The 18084-nt window shown below is 43.6% G+C and overlaps 1 protein-coding gene across 1 annotated transcript in view; it reads right to left on the bottom strand.

The window, feature by feature from the left end:
• ST3GAL3 (ST3 beta-galactoside alpha-2,3-sialyltransferase 3) overlaps positions 1 to 18084 on the bottom strand; it is a gene marked incomplete at its 5' end in the record, with an annotated part of 57135 nt that overhangs the window by 13875 nt on the left and 25176 nt on the right. Inside the window, one exon of the mRNA XM_010174000.1 lies at positions 10201 to 10347. Within this exon, the coding sequence (XP_010172302.1) occupies positions 10201 to 10347 (147 nt within the window). The remainder of the gene's footprint in view (positions 1 to 10200; positions 10348 to 18084) is intronic.

Consider the following 18084-nt stretch of genomic DNA (forward strand, 5'->3'; position numbering starts at 1 on the left):
ATAATTAAAGATTTCCTCTTATTATCTCTGCTCACAGGGGCACTGCTACTACTAAGCAGAAAAACCAGGAACAGGGTAGTGGGCTATATTTGCACATCAGCTGCCCAGTGCCAGCTTGCAGAGTCAGTAACCTCCCCACTTGTAAAGAAAATCATGTTAGCCAACTTCCTGCAAAGCATCTAGCATGACAGCAGTGACTCTTGTTTGAGGCTCTTTGACCTGACTCTCCAGGGGAGTATTGCAGAGCAGAGGATTAATGCAAATAGTTGGACTCCCCTTCCACAACTTTGCTATCCTGAGAACGGGGCAGCAGATGAGCTGGAGGATGAATCACAGTGGATACATTATTTTTCTGAAATTAAAACAGATGCAGATACTGGGTTACAATTCTATGCACACTACTGGCTTCCAGCTAGGCAAAGGAGGAATACTTATCCCAAATGGGCCACCACACAGGAGCAGAAGTAAGGAACAGTACCAACTTTTTATTTTACTGATGGCAAAAACAGTTTAAGGAGGCTGTTGAACAGCTCTGGGAGATGGAGAGATCAGGCAGACCCAGTCAGCAGTGTGCAGTGGGATCCCTTCCTTTGCTCAGGGGCACCCCCACAGGCAAAGGGCACTCTGGCCTGTACCATACCCTTCCCACCCACAGCACACTGGGAGACGAGGAGCAGCGGGCAGCCAGTCAGGGAAGGGTGCTAGCACTTTGAGCAAGGACACCCTGACTGTCCTCTCCTGTCTGCTGACCTGCCATTTGTACCAAAGTCCAGCTTCAGCCCTTCCTGTTTCATCTGGCTTCTGCCGAGGCCCTGTGACAGCAGTGCTCTACGGCTGCAACTCGTCTTGTGTGTTCAGATGAACATGACCGCTGTGACAGATGAGTGTTTCCAGTGTAAAACCCCAGCACACAGACTCTTCTAGCTCCCCTTCAGCCAGATGAATCCAGAGCTAGCTTTACCCCAGGGGCTTGGGAGAGGCTGAGAAATCCACCCACATATCTTATCTTCATTTGTAGAGCATCCAACACTGCCATATCAAAAGTATCATGAATTCAGAGGACATGCTCAGACAGTCACCAAGGGTGACAGCCTCTTACCTGAGATGTAGAAACCAAATGCACGCTTATATTCTGCATTTAAAATGGTTTACTCTGAACTGGTGAGCAATGCCATTGCATTTCACCCAATGTTTGTAACAGACTGGGAACATAATGTTTTGAGTTTCTCTCTGTTATTCAAGGGAATCAGCTGTTGGCAGCACACTACCTTGCTCACTTCTAATTGCCTGACCATTTTGCAAGCAAAGAATGCCACCCATACCCTAGTTGAGATGTGCAGAGCTGGGAGCACAACCCGTGTGCTATGGAGAACTCCACTACAGTGCACTGGAATTACACTAATCTGAAGACAACTGTGCAAAAACTGCTTATGTCTAAACCAGTGAGACCTTAGATTCAGACATTTGCAGTGCAACTGGAGCAGTGTACATCTGAAATGAAAAGACCTTACTACATCCTCCTGTGACAGCTCTAGGTGTTAGGAAAAACAGCAGAGTAATGTTCTCACTGCTTAATTTCAACTGATACTCACCACAAACAATATTGGGTTTATTCTGGTTACTTTAGTTAATTGTTAATTCACTGGGAGCCATCAAGGAGGGGTTTAAAAAAATTGGAAAAAGGATAAGAAAATTTCCCCAAATTTCAAAATATGCAAGAACATCCTCTCTTCCCAGGCATGGCAGTTCAAATTCAGATATTCTCAGCTTTCTGTTTTACATAGGACATGACATTCCAGGATGTCACTGGAATTGCATCAGCCAGTAAGTGGACTTGCCACAAAACCCTTTCCCTCAGTTGAGCTGTAGTTACAGTGTCCAAAACATAGTGAGTAAATGGTTATGTCCTTGAGAATGTGTCGTTGTTGGGAATACGATGGCGTGACACCACCCACACTTGCACTGAGCCCATTCCCACGGTACCGCTCAAGGGAGGCACGGGGTCTTTGCCTGGAGGGAATTCCACTGGCCAAGTTAACATTTAAGAGCTAAATTTCTAACGTGGGTCTTACAAACCACAGAGAATTAATCATACTACCCAACCTTATGGGAGAACTGCCAAACCACCATAACTTTCTTTCAAGCATATTCTTATTTCTGTTTGTAGAGTAACAGATTACAGAAATCAAAAGTGAACTTTCCTTTGGTCACCAAATATCTGTCTGACTTTATTCTATGTATCAGACCTCCAACGGCCTTTATGGAAAAATAGGAGATACATTTCTCATCTGTTTCTGCTCTTCAGTAGTTCCTGACATGCCAGTATCTCAGTACTGTCTGCTCCTCTCTCAAAAATGATTAAATTACCAAAGACTACCAAAGACTTGCTAACCTCTCAGACTGTAGTAGATCTATCTGGTTTGGTCCCTGCAACTATCTGAAATTTATTTGGTGTCCTCATCAAATTATTTTGTGTTGCGCTAAAAAAAAAAGGAGCCAACCTGAACGGAAGTATAAAGGAAGCACGAGTGCTGGTTAACTACATGTCTCTAGTAAGTCAATACAATGCTTTGGTCCTGATTTGGTTTAAACTATAGAAACTGAGCGGTGTTTTCCTGTGACAGCCTGCTGAGTTTCTGCTGCTCCTTCCCTCTGTGGAAAATGAAGCTCAGCCTCATGTCCAAGTTGCATCACGGGAAAGAGAAGGCCCTGTAGGATCTAGGAATGTGTCCCAGGCTGTGTTGCAGAGAAGCTAACTCAGCAGCATTCTCCAGGTCCAGGGGAAAGAGCTATCCTCAGCAGAGAAGTAGCAAATGAGAGGAGACATGTACCAGAGAGAGGAAATGGTTATAATTATTCTCTGGCTGCATCTACACAGCTTCCAAGCTCTCCTGATTGTTCACAGGCATATATAAGTTTGTCTGTCACTAAGCTCTCATCTGGACCTAATGAACCACGTACAACCTTCGGGGCAAGCTGGGGGACAGGTTGCTCCAAAAGAAGTTAGGCATCATGGACATGGCTGTGCCAAACCTGGCTTGCTATGCCCTGCACAATGCGTCAATGCTATCTCAGCACACACACCCTTGTGCCGTGCCCCAAAGACATACCAAGGAAACCACCACACCTCTTGCACTGAGTTATGAAAATGTAACTCTCTCAAACAACCAAGCAGGTCTCTTGGTATTTTAGGCCACTGCTAAGGAAACAAGCCAAAATCCCAGCATCCCCCCTCAGGAATAAAAATCTGGAGTTGGAACAGCTCAAAGCCTGTCCTCCCGCTCATATGACCCTCTATATGCCTGAAGATTCCTGTACCACCAAACAACGATGCTTTCAACCAAAAGGTTGAAGAACAGTGGCCACCAACAATGGCCAGTGCCTAGGTGAGCCTCTTGGGACACTGCCCAGCCACACAAAGACTGGCCAGTACAGGCTAGGCCATGGCATGCAGCCTCAGGGGGTAAGTGGTGGGGGCTGCCTGGGGTTGCCCAGCAGCACCCCTGCTCCAGATGTGGCCATGATGAGTTTCTGACCTGAACTGGTGCCCATCAGCTGGGGAGAGCTGGGAATGGCAAGACCCCAGAAAGCGCTGGGAGTCCTCTCCCCTTGCCAGTTCCCTGCTGTAGGAGACCAACTGGAAGAACAAACAATCTGAACAGACAGTCCTAGCACCGTGGCTCACTTGTAATCCTCTGGAACAAAGGATTCTGTGCTCAAGGATGTGCACAACGGCCCGATCAAGGGTATCGATGAATCTGAGTCACGTTTCCCTCTCTCCTGCTACGGGAATACTCCATGGGCAGGAATCTGGGATGTGACAGTCACACCTCCCTCTTTTCTGCTATGGGAAAACTTTATGGGCAGAAATATGGGATTTCCCTCCTTGCTATGGGAAAACTTTATGGGCAGGAATCCAGGATGTGACACCTGCCAAAAGCAAAACTTGTCCTTGCAAGTTCTGTACCTGCTGCTGTGTCTCACAGGTGTCTGTCCCAGCTGGAGTCCACAGTGGGTACCCAGTTCAGCATCTACTCTCCAGCTCTGGTAAACAACTGCAAGGGCAACCTCCTCTGATAATGTGATCAGTCTGAACTGACAGTCTGTATCTCCAAGCCTGGCCTGGTTGTCTAAGTCCAAACATCTGGAAAATGTAATGTTCCTATCTAATATAATGCTCCCCAGGGACCAGCCCTTTGCCTGCTCCCATTTGAGAGAACACAGAAGACTGACAGATGAGGCAGAGATGACACCAAAAGGCTGTCTGACAAACAGGAGCAGTAAACACAGCAGTGGTGAGCAACGTTACCGCAGCAGTGCTGGGCAAAGGCTGTCTGTGCATTTGGAGTGTGGCTCCTTCCATGGGCCCTTGGCATGTCCTTCATGGGTGACATGAGCACATGCATGTGGATCCTGGGTGAAAAAAGCATAAAGACAAGAGAAGCAAAGATTTCTGGTCTTGTGCTGTGTCAGGGATCACTGCAACCTCTGTGCAGTACAAACACAGTCAGCCTGGACCACCAGGTCAGGGGACTATAAATGCCTTTAGCAGTACAGACAGACAAAGGGCAGGTTCTCCTAACTGCTCCTACACTGTTCTCTGCTGCGAGAGGAAAGACAAAAGGCTTCCCCCTCAAGATATTGCTGTTTTATCTTCCATTAGTCCACCTGAAGAGGCTTTAAAGATTGACTTCTACCCGAAGAAGAAAAGAAGCCAGTCAGCAGAAATGAACACCAGCCCACCTTTGGACTTAATGGAGGCTGAGCATCACCTCATGGGCTTGCACTGGACATCCAGTGCTGGTGACTGAACCAGGGGACTATAACTGCTCTTTGCTTGGTGCATGTGAAAAGCTCTCGCTGCTTTTCATTCCATGCCTGGGTCATTCCTGTGTCACTGCCTGCTGGACTGGAAGGAAATGACTGCTGTAAATCTGTTTTTAGAAATATTTGACTCTTAATATGTTAAATGAATTCCAGTTATTTATGGGATTTTACTTAGCTCAGGGTAAAACATATTGGATTGTTCAGAATATTGCAATTGTTACTTTCTTCACTAAAAGGGTAAATAAATGTTGTTAAAGAATAAATCCCCCTAAAAACAATAATACAACTAGGTATTCAAATTGGTTTGACTACTATATTAATTTATTTGAAGGAAAACTTGAAAAATCTCTCACCTAGGAAAAATTGCTACCTTAGTTTTATCAGTTACAGACCTAATCACCTAATAGCAATACAGTTAAAACAAAAGAAAAATAGAACATTGGCATAAAACCAATTCAGCATCACTTATGGTGAGCAGACAAATGCCTGGCATTCTGCAGCATGGTCCCTGTCACAGGAGCTTACAGTCTATAAGTAAGGTGTGTCTGTAAGGTGCTCCCACAGCTACCTCCCTCCAGGGACGGAATCAGCTCCAATATTTGGTTTCAAAAAACAAAGCACAGCATCTCCAACACTTTTCCTTCACCTCCCCTAGTTACTCCTTGCTGTAAGCAGAAGAGAGCCCCCAGAACTGGTGGTCTGCAGCAGAGCAAAAGGTATGGGCCAGGAGCCTGTTGCCGGAGACATGACGGTAGGTTTCTGTTCTGCCATTTAACTGCTGAGCTCGTATACAACAGCCCAAATCAAATATCTTTGACCACATCTAACCTGATGCACAAACTCTGATTCACCATTTACCGTAGAGCAGATTCCTGTGCAATGCCAGGAGTATTTCTTAAGGACCTAATAATTTAACAGGGGGCAAGCAAGGGCATGACTTTACTACATGCTAGCTGCTCTGTGGTAACCATCTATATGCTTCACTGTATGTTAAATGGGAGTTCATAGCCTAATCTTTCACTGAAAGTAAACTCCCTTCAGTTGCTTTCCATCTTTCCTGTGCAGAAGCACGTGGTTGGGCATTTACCAAGAAACAGTTGGTATGAATTTACCTGCTGCCCTATAATGGCTTGTCTGAGTGTCCATTCCCCAGCAGCTCATGGCCTGATCATGCAGTGGTAACGGATTGAACAGTCCGGCCCACAAAGCAGATGTGCTGCCTTGCAAACCCAAAGCTTTCAATGACACGAAGTCCCTGTATTTAACTGACTGCAGGTGCAGTGGCTCTTTACCTGTCCCTCTACCTGCCTTAGAAGATGACGTCAGAGTGAAAAAAAAAGAAAAAAAAAAAAAGAGAAGCACACAACTGGAAGGACGGAGTGGCAGACTGCTTTGCTCCTGCCATCCCCCACCTCTCTCCTGCTCCATAAAGATCCAACAGGTCCCAAGAGACTGTCTTCACCCAGTGACAGTCCAGCAAGAACAGCCCAGGAGACAAAGCTTGCTGACAACAGGGCAACCCAGTACTAATGAGAGAAAGGGTCCTTATGACCAGCCAGGGGAGCTGAAAAGCTGTCTAAGGAGCAAAGGCTCACCACTGGCATCTCCAGAAAGGCCGCCTGCCCACAGGCAAAATCATGTAACAGCAGCAGAGGTTAATCCCCAAGGGCTGTCAGCAGTCTGCAGAGGTGCTAATCCATGGCCAGGTGCCTGATGCAGCCTGATAACACCTCCTGCACATGGCTCCTCTTTCAGCAAGTTGGAACTGGGGCTGGGTGAAGTCCTGAGGAGGACACTTTATCTCTTTAGTAAGGGGTCCATAGATGCACCCATTTCCAGTACATGAACCAAAGGCTTACAGTTTTGGGTAGCAAAGCTTAATCTCATAAGAAATGAAATTATAAGCAGTTCCATGGATGCACAGCACCAGCAGAGAAACAAGCACCACAGTCTTCACTAGAGTCCTAAGAGTCCTGACAAAATGTGTATCATCTGAACTGTTGTCCTGGCCACCTTACACCATGCTCAGGGCTCCCAGAGGAGCCAGAAAGCCACTGCTCAAATGGCTCTGAGCACCACTGAGTAGATAGGACTATTCACTACACAGCAAAAAGCACCACAGCAATAACCATCCCTAGTGTTGTACATGCAACAGGCAATGACACCTCTGAACTGATGTTCATGCTTGTCCCCCAGTAAGCTGTCTGCAGTGTAAGGTAGGTCACTGCATGTCTGAATTACCAGCTGCAATACCAGTAATGGCTGGTTTTAAGCCCAAAAGACCTATATACACAGAACTTCCACCTAAACATAAACCACATACATACACTTTTGTCTAGTGAGACAGCCAAGCCTGCACTCCACTCCTTAAGAGGATTCTTTAATCAAAAAGAGGATCTTTGCTAGCTTGTTTATTTTGTGATAAACTATCTTCAGTCATTAATATTTAATTTTCCTCAGACATTGCTAGGATCCTAAACTAAAGTTTTTCTTTATCATTAGCTTATCTCAATAAAGAAGTCCACATGTAGTAGGAAACAGGTCTCCCTCTTCTTGAGACTTCAGTAAATGGACTGAGGAAATTCCTGAAAGGCTTTACCAGTCCCAGAGAGAAGTCACTGCTCGTTGTGGGTGACTAGTTTTGCTCTTTGCTCAGATTTTTGGCTACTAATGCCACAAGTGCAATCAAAATGCAGATCTGAGCTATACCCTTCTACTACCCTCCAGAACCATCTGGCCCAAATTATATTATCAAAGCAAAGGATGTTACTACATTCACCCTTTATTGAATTCTCAGAAAAACGCTTTGAGATCAGCCCCAAACTATTTCACTAGCTCTCCTCAACCTTGCTGAAAAAGCCCCTAAATTACAAAGTTAATTGGCAGCACATTGTTACCATATGTGGTGTGCAAGAAAAGCACTGAAGTTTATTTAGGCATCAGAACCAAAGAAGAGTGGAATATTACTGCTCTTTAAGAGGATTTCGTGTTGGCCTTGATTACTAAGGCATCCCCAGCCTTGATCCACCTGTGTGTAGCCTGCCCAACATACCACAGCACATGGGGACACCAATCTGCCCCCATCTTGGTTCCCCCTGAGAAACTCAGGACACATGGCTCGCTGTGCTTTTGCTTACTAGACCTCAGCATTTTCCTTTGCCATGTTCATATGCTTCTTTCTTGAGTAAAGTTTTCCAGGCTGTCTCACATTTCTAAAGCATGACCCTGAACCCAAGCAGCTATGCTCTGTGGTTGCTGGGTCACCCCGTCTCTTGTGGAGCAATTCTCCTGCTCTACCTGCCTCGCTCATTTTGCTGGATCTCTCTCAAATCTTGAATTTGAGAGCTGGATTCTTGGTCTACAGGGTCTGATTTCCATTCTTCCCACTTAAAGTCTCAGTGAAAAAGGTCTGTGTCAATTTTTTATCACCAGGATCCTACTCACACTCTTCTTCCCTCTTTAACTGGCAGCAGTAGCTTCTGTTGAAGCATTTCCACTGATGCAGCAGCATTCACTAAAGCATGAAGTCACAGCAGCTCCATGACAGCAGCCCATAGTTCATGTCTGCAGTAAAATTTGTACCCACAGGCTAGAAATACTCTCTCCCTATTTTTAAACTCTGACAGAATCACGCTATTAGAGTGTCCTTGCACAGACAGCACAGGATATACTAACATCCCAGCCCCACAGATGCACCTGCAGAACTCTTGCTGCCCCATCTGAAGGAATGAACTACAATTTACACAGTCTAGCAGGGGTCATGGGCAAAGACTGCTTGCCTTAAATCTCCATAAACTATTTTTAAATGCTCAAACGGACTTTCATGAAGTGAAACATCAGGTTTCAATTAAGATGCCTTCATTTCCCAATCTGATGTGTGTTAAACAACCTATCAAAACCTCATAAACTTCAGTTCACAGCATTTTCATTTCCGGATTCTCTCTTCTCTCAGCTTAAGTAATATTTTGTGTATTAAAATAATGTGTTTAAAAATAAAAAAAAAATCTGGAGAAAATAAAGGCAAAAGTCTGATGATTTTTGTCCTTCATTGGGGCAGCAGTTTTGATTTTCTGGAAAACAAAACAAGACCACATCCTTCTAAGGGTAAGTTCTGGAGAATGCAGAGAGATGAAGTAAGTTACTTCCTTGCTGACGGGATAAGATACCTTCAGTGCACAGAGCAAAGATCCAGTGTTTCCAGAAGCCCTTAACAGCTTCTGTACGTACATAGGTAGCAACACATTTCACAAAAGAACCATTCGGTGTGGCTGAATCCTGCACACCACATTTTAGGAAGTTAATTTCTTACCTCCAGGCACACATCCATCTGACCTGCACAAAACAAACACCTCTAATATTTCTGAAGACTTCATGATATAAGTAGAGCATGGAAAATGAGGCACTATGCTGTCTAGTCCAAATCCATGCTGTGACATGGCAAATCTCCTATACTGATAACAATGGAAGGACAATGCCAGGAGCAGAGCAAGCAGACCTTGTCCAGCAAAACTGTTTCTCTCTGAGTTTGTCAGCTGTGCTAATGTGTCCAAAAATGTCACGTGTGGTCTCTATCAACAACTATATCACATGTGTACATGAGTAATTTACCCACCCAAGTAATTCTTTCTCTAATGGTTGATATATTAGGTAAAGCAAATATAAATAGGTTCTGAGGACAGTGTTGTAGTGTGAGATAATCCAGAAAAACCAAGTCACCACCTACTCCACACTAACACTCCAAAAAGCTGCACTGGGGCTGACAGAAACTAGAATGACTATGAAGGTATTTTGTTAATAACTATGACCTAAAACTGAGTTTTACATTGTTTTCCTTTGTAAGCTTTTGCATCTAAAACTTGCCACTGTAAGGTCAGAATTTTTTAGCCAAAGGCCTCATAAAATACACCTTTACCCTCTTTTACTATAAGCCTGGGATACAGGATGAGAAGTGTGATTATCAGTGATTTTAGGCTGCAGTGTCCATGAGGACAGTTAATTGTAAAACAGTAGCATGATCTTTAGTGAGACCTGCACCACTTCCAGATGCACTGAGGGTGCAGAGAGTAGGGTTCCTTCCCCTCTTTGGGAAGGAACTCCCTTCTCCCACACAAACAAGTGCCTTTCTGGCAGGCTGTGGATGACAGGAAATCACACAGCTGGTGCTGGAAGCCTCAGAGTTGCCTCCAGAAAGGATGGAACTGCCTTGGCCTTAAGGAGGCTGAGTGCTGCCACCATAGAAGGGCCAAAGTCCGTTCCCTTCAATGTCCAACAGTGGAGGCCCAAAGAAAAAGTAAGAAAGAGCAGCATAAAGCTCCTCTGCTGCTTGGTCTCTTGTCCTTCCCCTTGTTTTTGCTTGCTCCACTCTATACCTACCCCTCTGCCCATCAGGCCGTTGTTGAAAGGCAGTCCGATGAAGCTGAAAGCTGCCTCCTGGATGAAGTAGGGATTCAGGATACGTATCTCATGAGGTTCTCTTGGGACACGGGTTGCCACTGACTTCCAAAAGCCATCAGAGGCACTCTGGTAACAAAAAAAAAGAAAAGAAAAGGAAAGATGAAACAACAAATACAATTATATACAAAAGATACTGTCAGCAGTTCCCACTGTCCCTGCTCACTGCCACAAGGCACTAGTTATGAGGCTGTACTGAGAGGGGTGCATCCAGGAGGGGTGACAGAAGCATATGCAGATGCACCTGAGCTAGTCTGGATGATGAGTGTGAGAAGGGCAGACAGGCCTGGGCTTCAGCACAAATGACGACCCCTCCCTGGTGCCATCTTTTCACTCTTATTAGCACTTTAGATAGTTTGGTTAATGGGTTAAGCTTTCCAGCACACACTGTGATCAATCCCACCTGCTTCCAAGGGGACGTACCCTTGGATAGCAAATACTTTTAAGAACATTCGAAGAGCTAAAAATGACTTTACAGCTCGACTTTCAGTGTGAGCTACGTGCTTCCCACTTTATCTTAGATTTATTCCCTTCTGTTAGGTTTTATGTGAATTAAGTTGTAAGCTTATAAAGGTGCTATCTTGTCTTGTGAAGGGCCGTGCATGTTCATTGTATACGGGAAAAAACAGCTAAGTATGTCCTTTATGGTTTGCCAATAAATTGTTTTTTAATTGAGGTCTTCACTCTGCAAACATGGGAGAACACTGGCCTTGAGTGCCGCTACCCTGCTAGACAGCCCTGCCTAGAGAGGGGCTCGTGCCTCTCTGACACATTACTTTATATCACTGCTTCTGCTAGTCCAGATGTTAGCAGGTATAGCATGTACTGCCCTCAAAATAACCGGAGGCTCCTTGTTCACAGGACTTACAGAACAATTACATTCTAATATTTCACCTCTGTTTGGGTTAAAAATTCAGAGCAAGGCACAGGGAGGATGGCAGGAATTTTAATCTGCTAACCAACAGCCTTGTCAGGGCAATCTGATTGAATACCTCCTTCTTGAAGCAATGAACCATCTTCCCTGTGATCTCCATGACAAGTCACAGAGGCAGGCATTACACTCGACATCAAATGCATGTGCTTTGGAAGTCATTACTTACACCAGTTTTGGGTTGCTTGCAGCTTAACAGTGACTTTACAGTTGCTTTCAAAGCACTGCCGAAAATGTTGATGATCCCCTCCAAATCCTCAGGAGCCTCTCCTGCCCACTAGTGATTACCCCTGTAATTATCCAAAGTAATTCTGCCACAGCCTACGCCTGCTGCGTTTCACACACTACTTGTGCAGCACATTCTCCTGTCAACTCTCATGCCCTGTGGTGCTGAAACACCTTACAGAGGCTTCTTTATGGAACAATCCCATGGTTACCTTTAGCTGCTGAATTTCAGATCCTGAAGAATGAAACATTAGAATGAAAACTTTATGAAAGGCATTAACACAGCAGACTCTATAAGGATGTCTGTTATTATCCAAACCAACAGCCTAAGATTGCTTAACGCCACTGCTATCCTCTTTTGATCCCATATCTACCCTCAAAGCTGCCCAAACAGAATACACTTTTGCTGACCACGAGAAGGATCCTGTGAGTTTAATGTTGCATTCTGACAATGGCAAAGTGCTCTCAGGACCTTAAATGGAAAAAAAATCCTAATTAACACTCATGTTTTTCCATCACAGTTGAAATAGAAAGAATTCCTGGTGTCAAAGTGGAATTGACACCAGGAATTGACACCAAACACTTTTCATTATGATATGACACTTTAGCCACTGAGTGATCCCACCATTTAAAAAAAAGTATATTAGAAAAAAAAAACCAACCCAAACTTTACAAATGTTAACAAAGCCCAACATCCATTTGACCAAAGCATTTGGTATGTCAGTTGAGTTTTGCCTCCTTGTGAAAATTAATTAAAAATTGGATAAATATGAAACCTTTGGAATTTCCTAAAGACACATGTAAAGCAGAGGTCTTTCAGTTCCAGGGAAGGAGGGAAAAAAATAACCAAAAAAACTTCACAGATTCCACTTGCATTAAGCACGCTCCAGGTCTCACAGAAATGAAGATGATAAACAAAAGTCTTGAACAGCTACTCATTCAGTGAAACCATCTTATCATGGGTTTAAGTAGGCACACCCTGGAAAAATAGCGTGTGACCCTGAAACTGAAATAAATTTAGAAGTTGAATTACAATTTCACGTGCAACTCTAAATATGGCATTGCCTAAATTTTGCAAACAATTCCAACCAAAGGTTTGCAAGCTATTCAAAGTGGACGAAAGTCTCCTTTTGTTTGGACTCCCACTCCTTAAGAGATTCTATATAAGTTCTGGGATTTAAGTAGCTTTTACATAGCTTTTACATCACACAAAAAATACTAAAGAGAAAAAAAATATATTACAAACACTTCAGGTTTTTATTTTTTGCTGTTGCTCGAGCTGTTCAGAAAGATAATTACACATATTGCATTTGCCCATTTTCCCAGTGATGTGTGAACTGCTAAGACCATGGACTGAGGTCCTCTCAGCTAGTTCAACGGCAGTGGATCCTATCCATAGCTGAGAATATACCCTGTCTGCTTTGATGCCTTCAGTGTGGCTGCTTCTCCTGTCATTCACCCAGACGATTTCCCTGACCACTTTCCTCACCCATCACACAGCTCTGAAATTGTTCTGGTTTCTCCCTTCTGTCTCATTTCTATTTGCTCCGCGTTCTCCCGTTACTTTTCTGTGCAGTTCCCTTTAGATTATCGAGGGTAATCTTTCATTTTGGTATGTTTTCTCCCTGTAGTTTCTAAAATAATTCTAGGGAGAAACCTAGGGTGTCAGCAGACAGCTCTCATACCTCCACCTATACAGTAGGCAAAGCCCCGTACAGGTCTAAAGAATAAAAACTGTTTTCCTGGCTTATAATTCCTGAAATTCTCAGCCTTGTGGTTTGGCTCCACAAACCCTGTAGTTTTGAGCTACATCTCAAGCCCTGTGGTTTTGTTCTGCAGCTTGTCACTGGCAAGCTACAAAACACAGCACCACCACATCGGCAGGCCCCGGGAGGCTGCTCCCCTGACGCAACCCCCTCGGGAGCCGCGGCGTCGGCAGCGCAGCCCCTTCCAAGGCTCCACGCTACCACTGACGCTCGCTGCCGCTACGCCGAGGGTGGATGTTTGGTCTGATTGGACACAGATGTGCAGTGAGGTTTCCAAAGCAATTGCTTCCCATCGGGGAACTCTGTCCCTTTTTAGGCTGGGAGGAGGCAGGCAGCCACCGGAGGAGCAGCAGGCACTGGGAGGGAAGGCATGCTTTTCCTGCCAGATTCGGGAGCTCAGACTTGGAGTTTGAGTTTGGGGGCATCCCCTGAGCTCCACCACAGTGACTAAGCCATGCTTAAGGGTGGGCCTCTGAGGATGCAAGATCTCCCTTCTTGATTATCGTAATGGTAGTAAGTCAGAAGATGAGTCTGAAAACTGCTTAGGCAATGTTCCCACAGTACCTTATCACTCCTGGCATTGAGGTGGAAACCACAGGGTCCAGGCTGGAAATTGTGTTTCCCTATGCAAAGTTTCCACCTTTATTATTTGTTGGTATTACTGTGCACCTGGAGCATCAGTCACAGATCAGCATTCATGGTGCCAAAGTCTGCCAAAAAGAGCTTATAGTATAAAGCATAAAGAAACAAGCAGCTCAAGAGAGAGAGGCAGACAGGAAAACATGACTGAAGAGCAAGTCTCTGAGGGTCACACCATTTTTAAGCCATCTTGGAGTGTTTTCAAAATTGTATAATAGTAAAGGACATCACTAAAGGCTTTAGAGGTGACTATTTAAAAAGCAGAAAGACTTTAGATGGTTTAGGGCTTTCAAGCGAGTCCTTTGTACAGCTCTCACCCAGGGAGAGAGGCAGAAATATCCCTTCTAGAGACACCACTCCAGGAATAAATGGGTACAGACATCACAGACCAGAGATGGCAGGTTATGAGGAAGGGATAAAAACTGGCAGGGCTCACCTGATAGCTACAGGGGCAAGACAATCCAGCTGTAATCCCTCATTCTGTCCACTTGCAGAATACTGAAGGGTAATAGGGATAGCCAGTTGTAAATTATTTTTGTCTTCATTCAGTTTTCCATCTCCTGTTCTTAGATTTACCAAGGCGAATCACAACATATGCTAAAATAAAATGTGGAAACTCAGAGCCTTAGCCAAGAAGCACACTTCAATAGAAGATACAGCTAGAAGCAGGCTAAGTCTCCCAGAATAACAACATTTCTAATATACTAAGCAAAATGAGTGGTAATGCTACTGCATCCTGACAACATGGATGCTGCCTCTTCTGTAACTCTGTGATACTACTGGATTTAGGAGTAGAAGCAGCATCACTCTGGAAGGCTTCTAAGTCCAACGGGAAAGGGATAGGGAGACTGCAAAGGTCAGCTATGTGCAACACAAAGCTGAATAAAGTCCGGGTATGCAATACTCTACTGCAGAGCAACAAGAGAGATGAAAAGACTGGAGAGAGCAGCTGTGGCAAATGGAGATTATTGCTCTTTCAAACTCTGATAACACCAGAAATGGAGAGGATGAAGGGCATGAGGGAAAGAAGCCAGGGGATGATGTACCAGTCACAAGATCTCACTGTGTCTGGGAGCACACAGTTCGCTGGGATCTCTGCTCTCACCTAAACTGGAATGTGGTTTGTTCTATACCCGCCATGCACAAGCACTCACTGTCGCACAAACACAGGGTACAGCAGAACTGCTGCAATCCATCTGCAGAGGCTTTTGAAAGGTTTCTGCTCAGGCATAACTGGATTAGATGTGGAAAGTGTGTTTCCACTAGAAAATAACCATCTTATCAGCCAATGCTGCATTTCTCAGCGGTCAAGTAGACACAGAGGCCTAGAAAATGCTCTTCTACAAGTGGTAATATAAATGAAGTTGCATCATTTGCAGTGATTATCAAAGCAACAAGGAATGTTTATCAACAAGAACAGAGGTGCTGAGAGCCTGTAGTCTGGGTTGATGGTCAACTGCCAGACCCACTAGCCCACACTTCAAATATATTTACCCAACTTTCTCAAAGCGATGGAGAAGCCCTTGTCACCATCTGTACTCGGCTCCAATGGCCAACACTTGTTCTGAATGTTCTTGTCTTCAGTTTCTAGAGTTGAGAAATGCTGTAGAGTCTAGAGCATTTTGTTCCACGCTTATCTGTCCCACTGACAAGTTCTTACTCTGCCTGAACAAGGAACATTGCAGATTGTGCTCAAGCCTTTCTCTCATCTTCTCTTTGTCCCACTGTCAAAAGAGATGCAGATTTTGGACTATCCAACAATATGATACTTCTAATCTTTTATCATTTTTGTTTCTTCTCCCTGAATACCTTCCCACTGACTAAGTCTAAAATCAAATGGTTGTAATTCCCCATCTTCCAACATCCTCACAGCACCCAAAAGAACTCCTGACAGGTTGTAAACTCCCCAAATTTAGCTTTTACTAATGTTTCTCAGTGTGAAACCCAAATACATTCTCTACCTAGTGTTTTCAGCAGCAAAGAACAGCAAAACATGATGGAGACAAAAGCACCTCAATACATGGTATTACTAGAGTTTGGGGTTTTTTTTTAATGCAAAAATCTAACTATTCTTCTTCATTGGTAGAGTTGAGCTAATAATAACTTCACTACGCTGGCTAGAGATTAGTTTCTTAGGCTTGATGACCAAGTTGAAAACCACAAGAGAAGGGAAACTTAATTCCAAGTATCAGTTGCAGACTTTAAACTTTGTGCCAGACATGTAAATGACATGGCACCCTGGCTACACGTGAAACTGGAAGCTGCCCCATCCACAGATACCGTCTCAGAAAGCAGCAACTTCAGTGGTGACAAAAGCCAGCTGGGACACGAGGGTGGCACTGGTGCATTACTCATCACTTTGCTAAAACTCAGCAACGTGCTCATTCCCTTGGCTGTCAGTAGGAAGTTTCTGCCCTGTTTACCAGCAAGCATGTATTACGAATAAGCAGAAAAGCATATTCAAATAGGCCTACTGAATTTCAAACTTCATTTGACCTATATAACTGAGTGCTACAGCTAACCTAAATACAGACAGACATGGGCCTCCTGTGTTGCTGCTCTAATACCAACTGTTGTCTTATGATTCACAGGACTAGGCAGCACGAGGCCAAGACCAGCTCTAAAGAGTCAGGAGAGCAAATGTATTTTTATGCTGTGTTGTAAATGAAAAGGAATTCCTTCTTTAAAAATGTATTTATATGGTTTTATCCATGTAACCGAGAGCAAAATACATTTCACAGTTGTAAAACAACAAAATGCTGTTGAAAAAGAGATTGTCCTGTGAAGAAAATGGAACTTGGAACATGTCAGATGAGCTGCATAAAAATACAGAAGATTATTCTGATGAATACCATTTCACAAGTCAAAGCATAAATGATAGCTCACATACGGTGTGTCAGAAGACGTGTTTGTACTATGTGCAAACAGGGTGATGGATGGACTGTAGTACAGAATCTTTGTTCAAAATGTAAGCAGGATTTTGAGCCAAAATTTGAAGAAACATTCCTGTTTTGAAATATCTTAAGAAAGACGGAAGTTTTTAGGAAAAGGAATGGATTTACATAATTTATGTTTGTGTTGTGGTTTTTTTGTCTGTGAATAATAATTATAATCCTTCAATGAAAAAATATCTAAAGTAGTACAGTTTTAGAAAAATACCAAAGAACAGACCTTATATTTATAATCCCTTATAAACCCTTATAAACAATCACCATTATTTACAGGGTATTTTATTCCCATAAGAGACTAGCTCCTTTATTTCGCTATTATTTTTATGACATACTTTATGAAATGTCATACTAGTATAACATCTATTAAAAGAATACCAGGGCTGAAAGGCCAAATCCACGTGTTAGTAAGTGCTGAAGTAGGACAGCCCTACAACTTCAGCTCAGGATTTCTGTTGTGAACAGTGACTTTCTAATTTTCCCACAAGATTTTTCTTATATCACCATATATCTAAGTGTTTAGCAAACAATACTTTCATATGCAGAGCATCTCTGCAGTATTTGGCATGTATTACACCACTTTACAGGGGAGAAAACAGACAAGATAAATGCCTACAGTTTCCATTGCCTCCTGATGCTCTACTTCAGACACTTTATGCTGAATTTTCAGAACATTTGTTAAGCTCACAGTACAACTCCATTGACTTTGCTGATGATGAACACCCAGTTCTCCTGCATATCCGCCCCATGAGACTTAAATGTGTTTGGGGAAAATTCTGGTCTAACTTGCTCAGCATCACATCAGTTAAAGGTTGAACCACCTCCTCAAAAAGAATCCTGAGTGTCTGTGATCAGAAGACCATTCTTTCTCCTCTCCTTTCCCATCTCCTATCCACAACATGTTCTACAGCTCCTGCAACTACTCACACCAAGGCTGAATGTCTTGCATATCTCAGTCTTCCCTCTCCACTAGATAGACAGCTGTGTTCTAAAAGAGCCAGGATGCAATTATGTAATTAAGGGTAACATCTGCACAGGAGAATTGAACTAATGTTGAAAATGCAATGTTATTTTTTTCCTTTTCCTAACTTCTAGCAGCTTGATTTTTATAACCGTAAAGCTCTTTAAACATTTTCAAAGGGTAACTGAGTACATTTAAAAAAAATAAACTCAAGAACTCCATCAAATGGAGCAATTAAACCCAGGACACAGTTGTCTAAGTGCAACTACAAGCCCCAGTAAGCTACTGTATTCTAGATCAGCTGATAGAGGAGAAAGAAAAATGCACCCTCTTATA

Source organism: Antrostomus carolinensis, unplaced genomic scaffold (assembly GCF_000700745.2).
Source record: "Antrostomus carolinensis isolate BGI_N321 unplaced genomic scaffold, ASM70074v2 scaffold15478, whole genome shotgun sequence".
Lineage (NCBI taxonomy): Eukaryota > Metazoa > Chordata > Aves > Caprimulgiformes > Caprimulgidae > Antrostomus > Antrostomus carolinensis.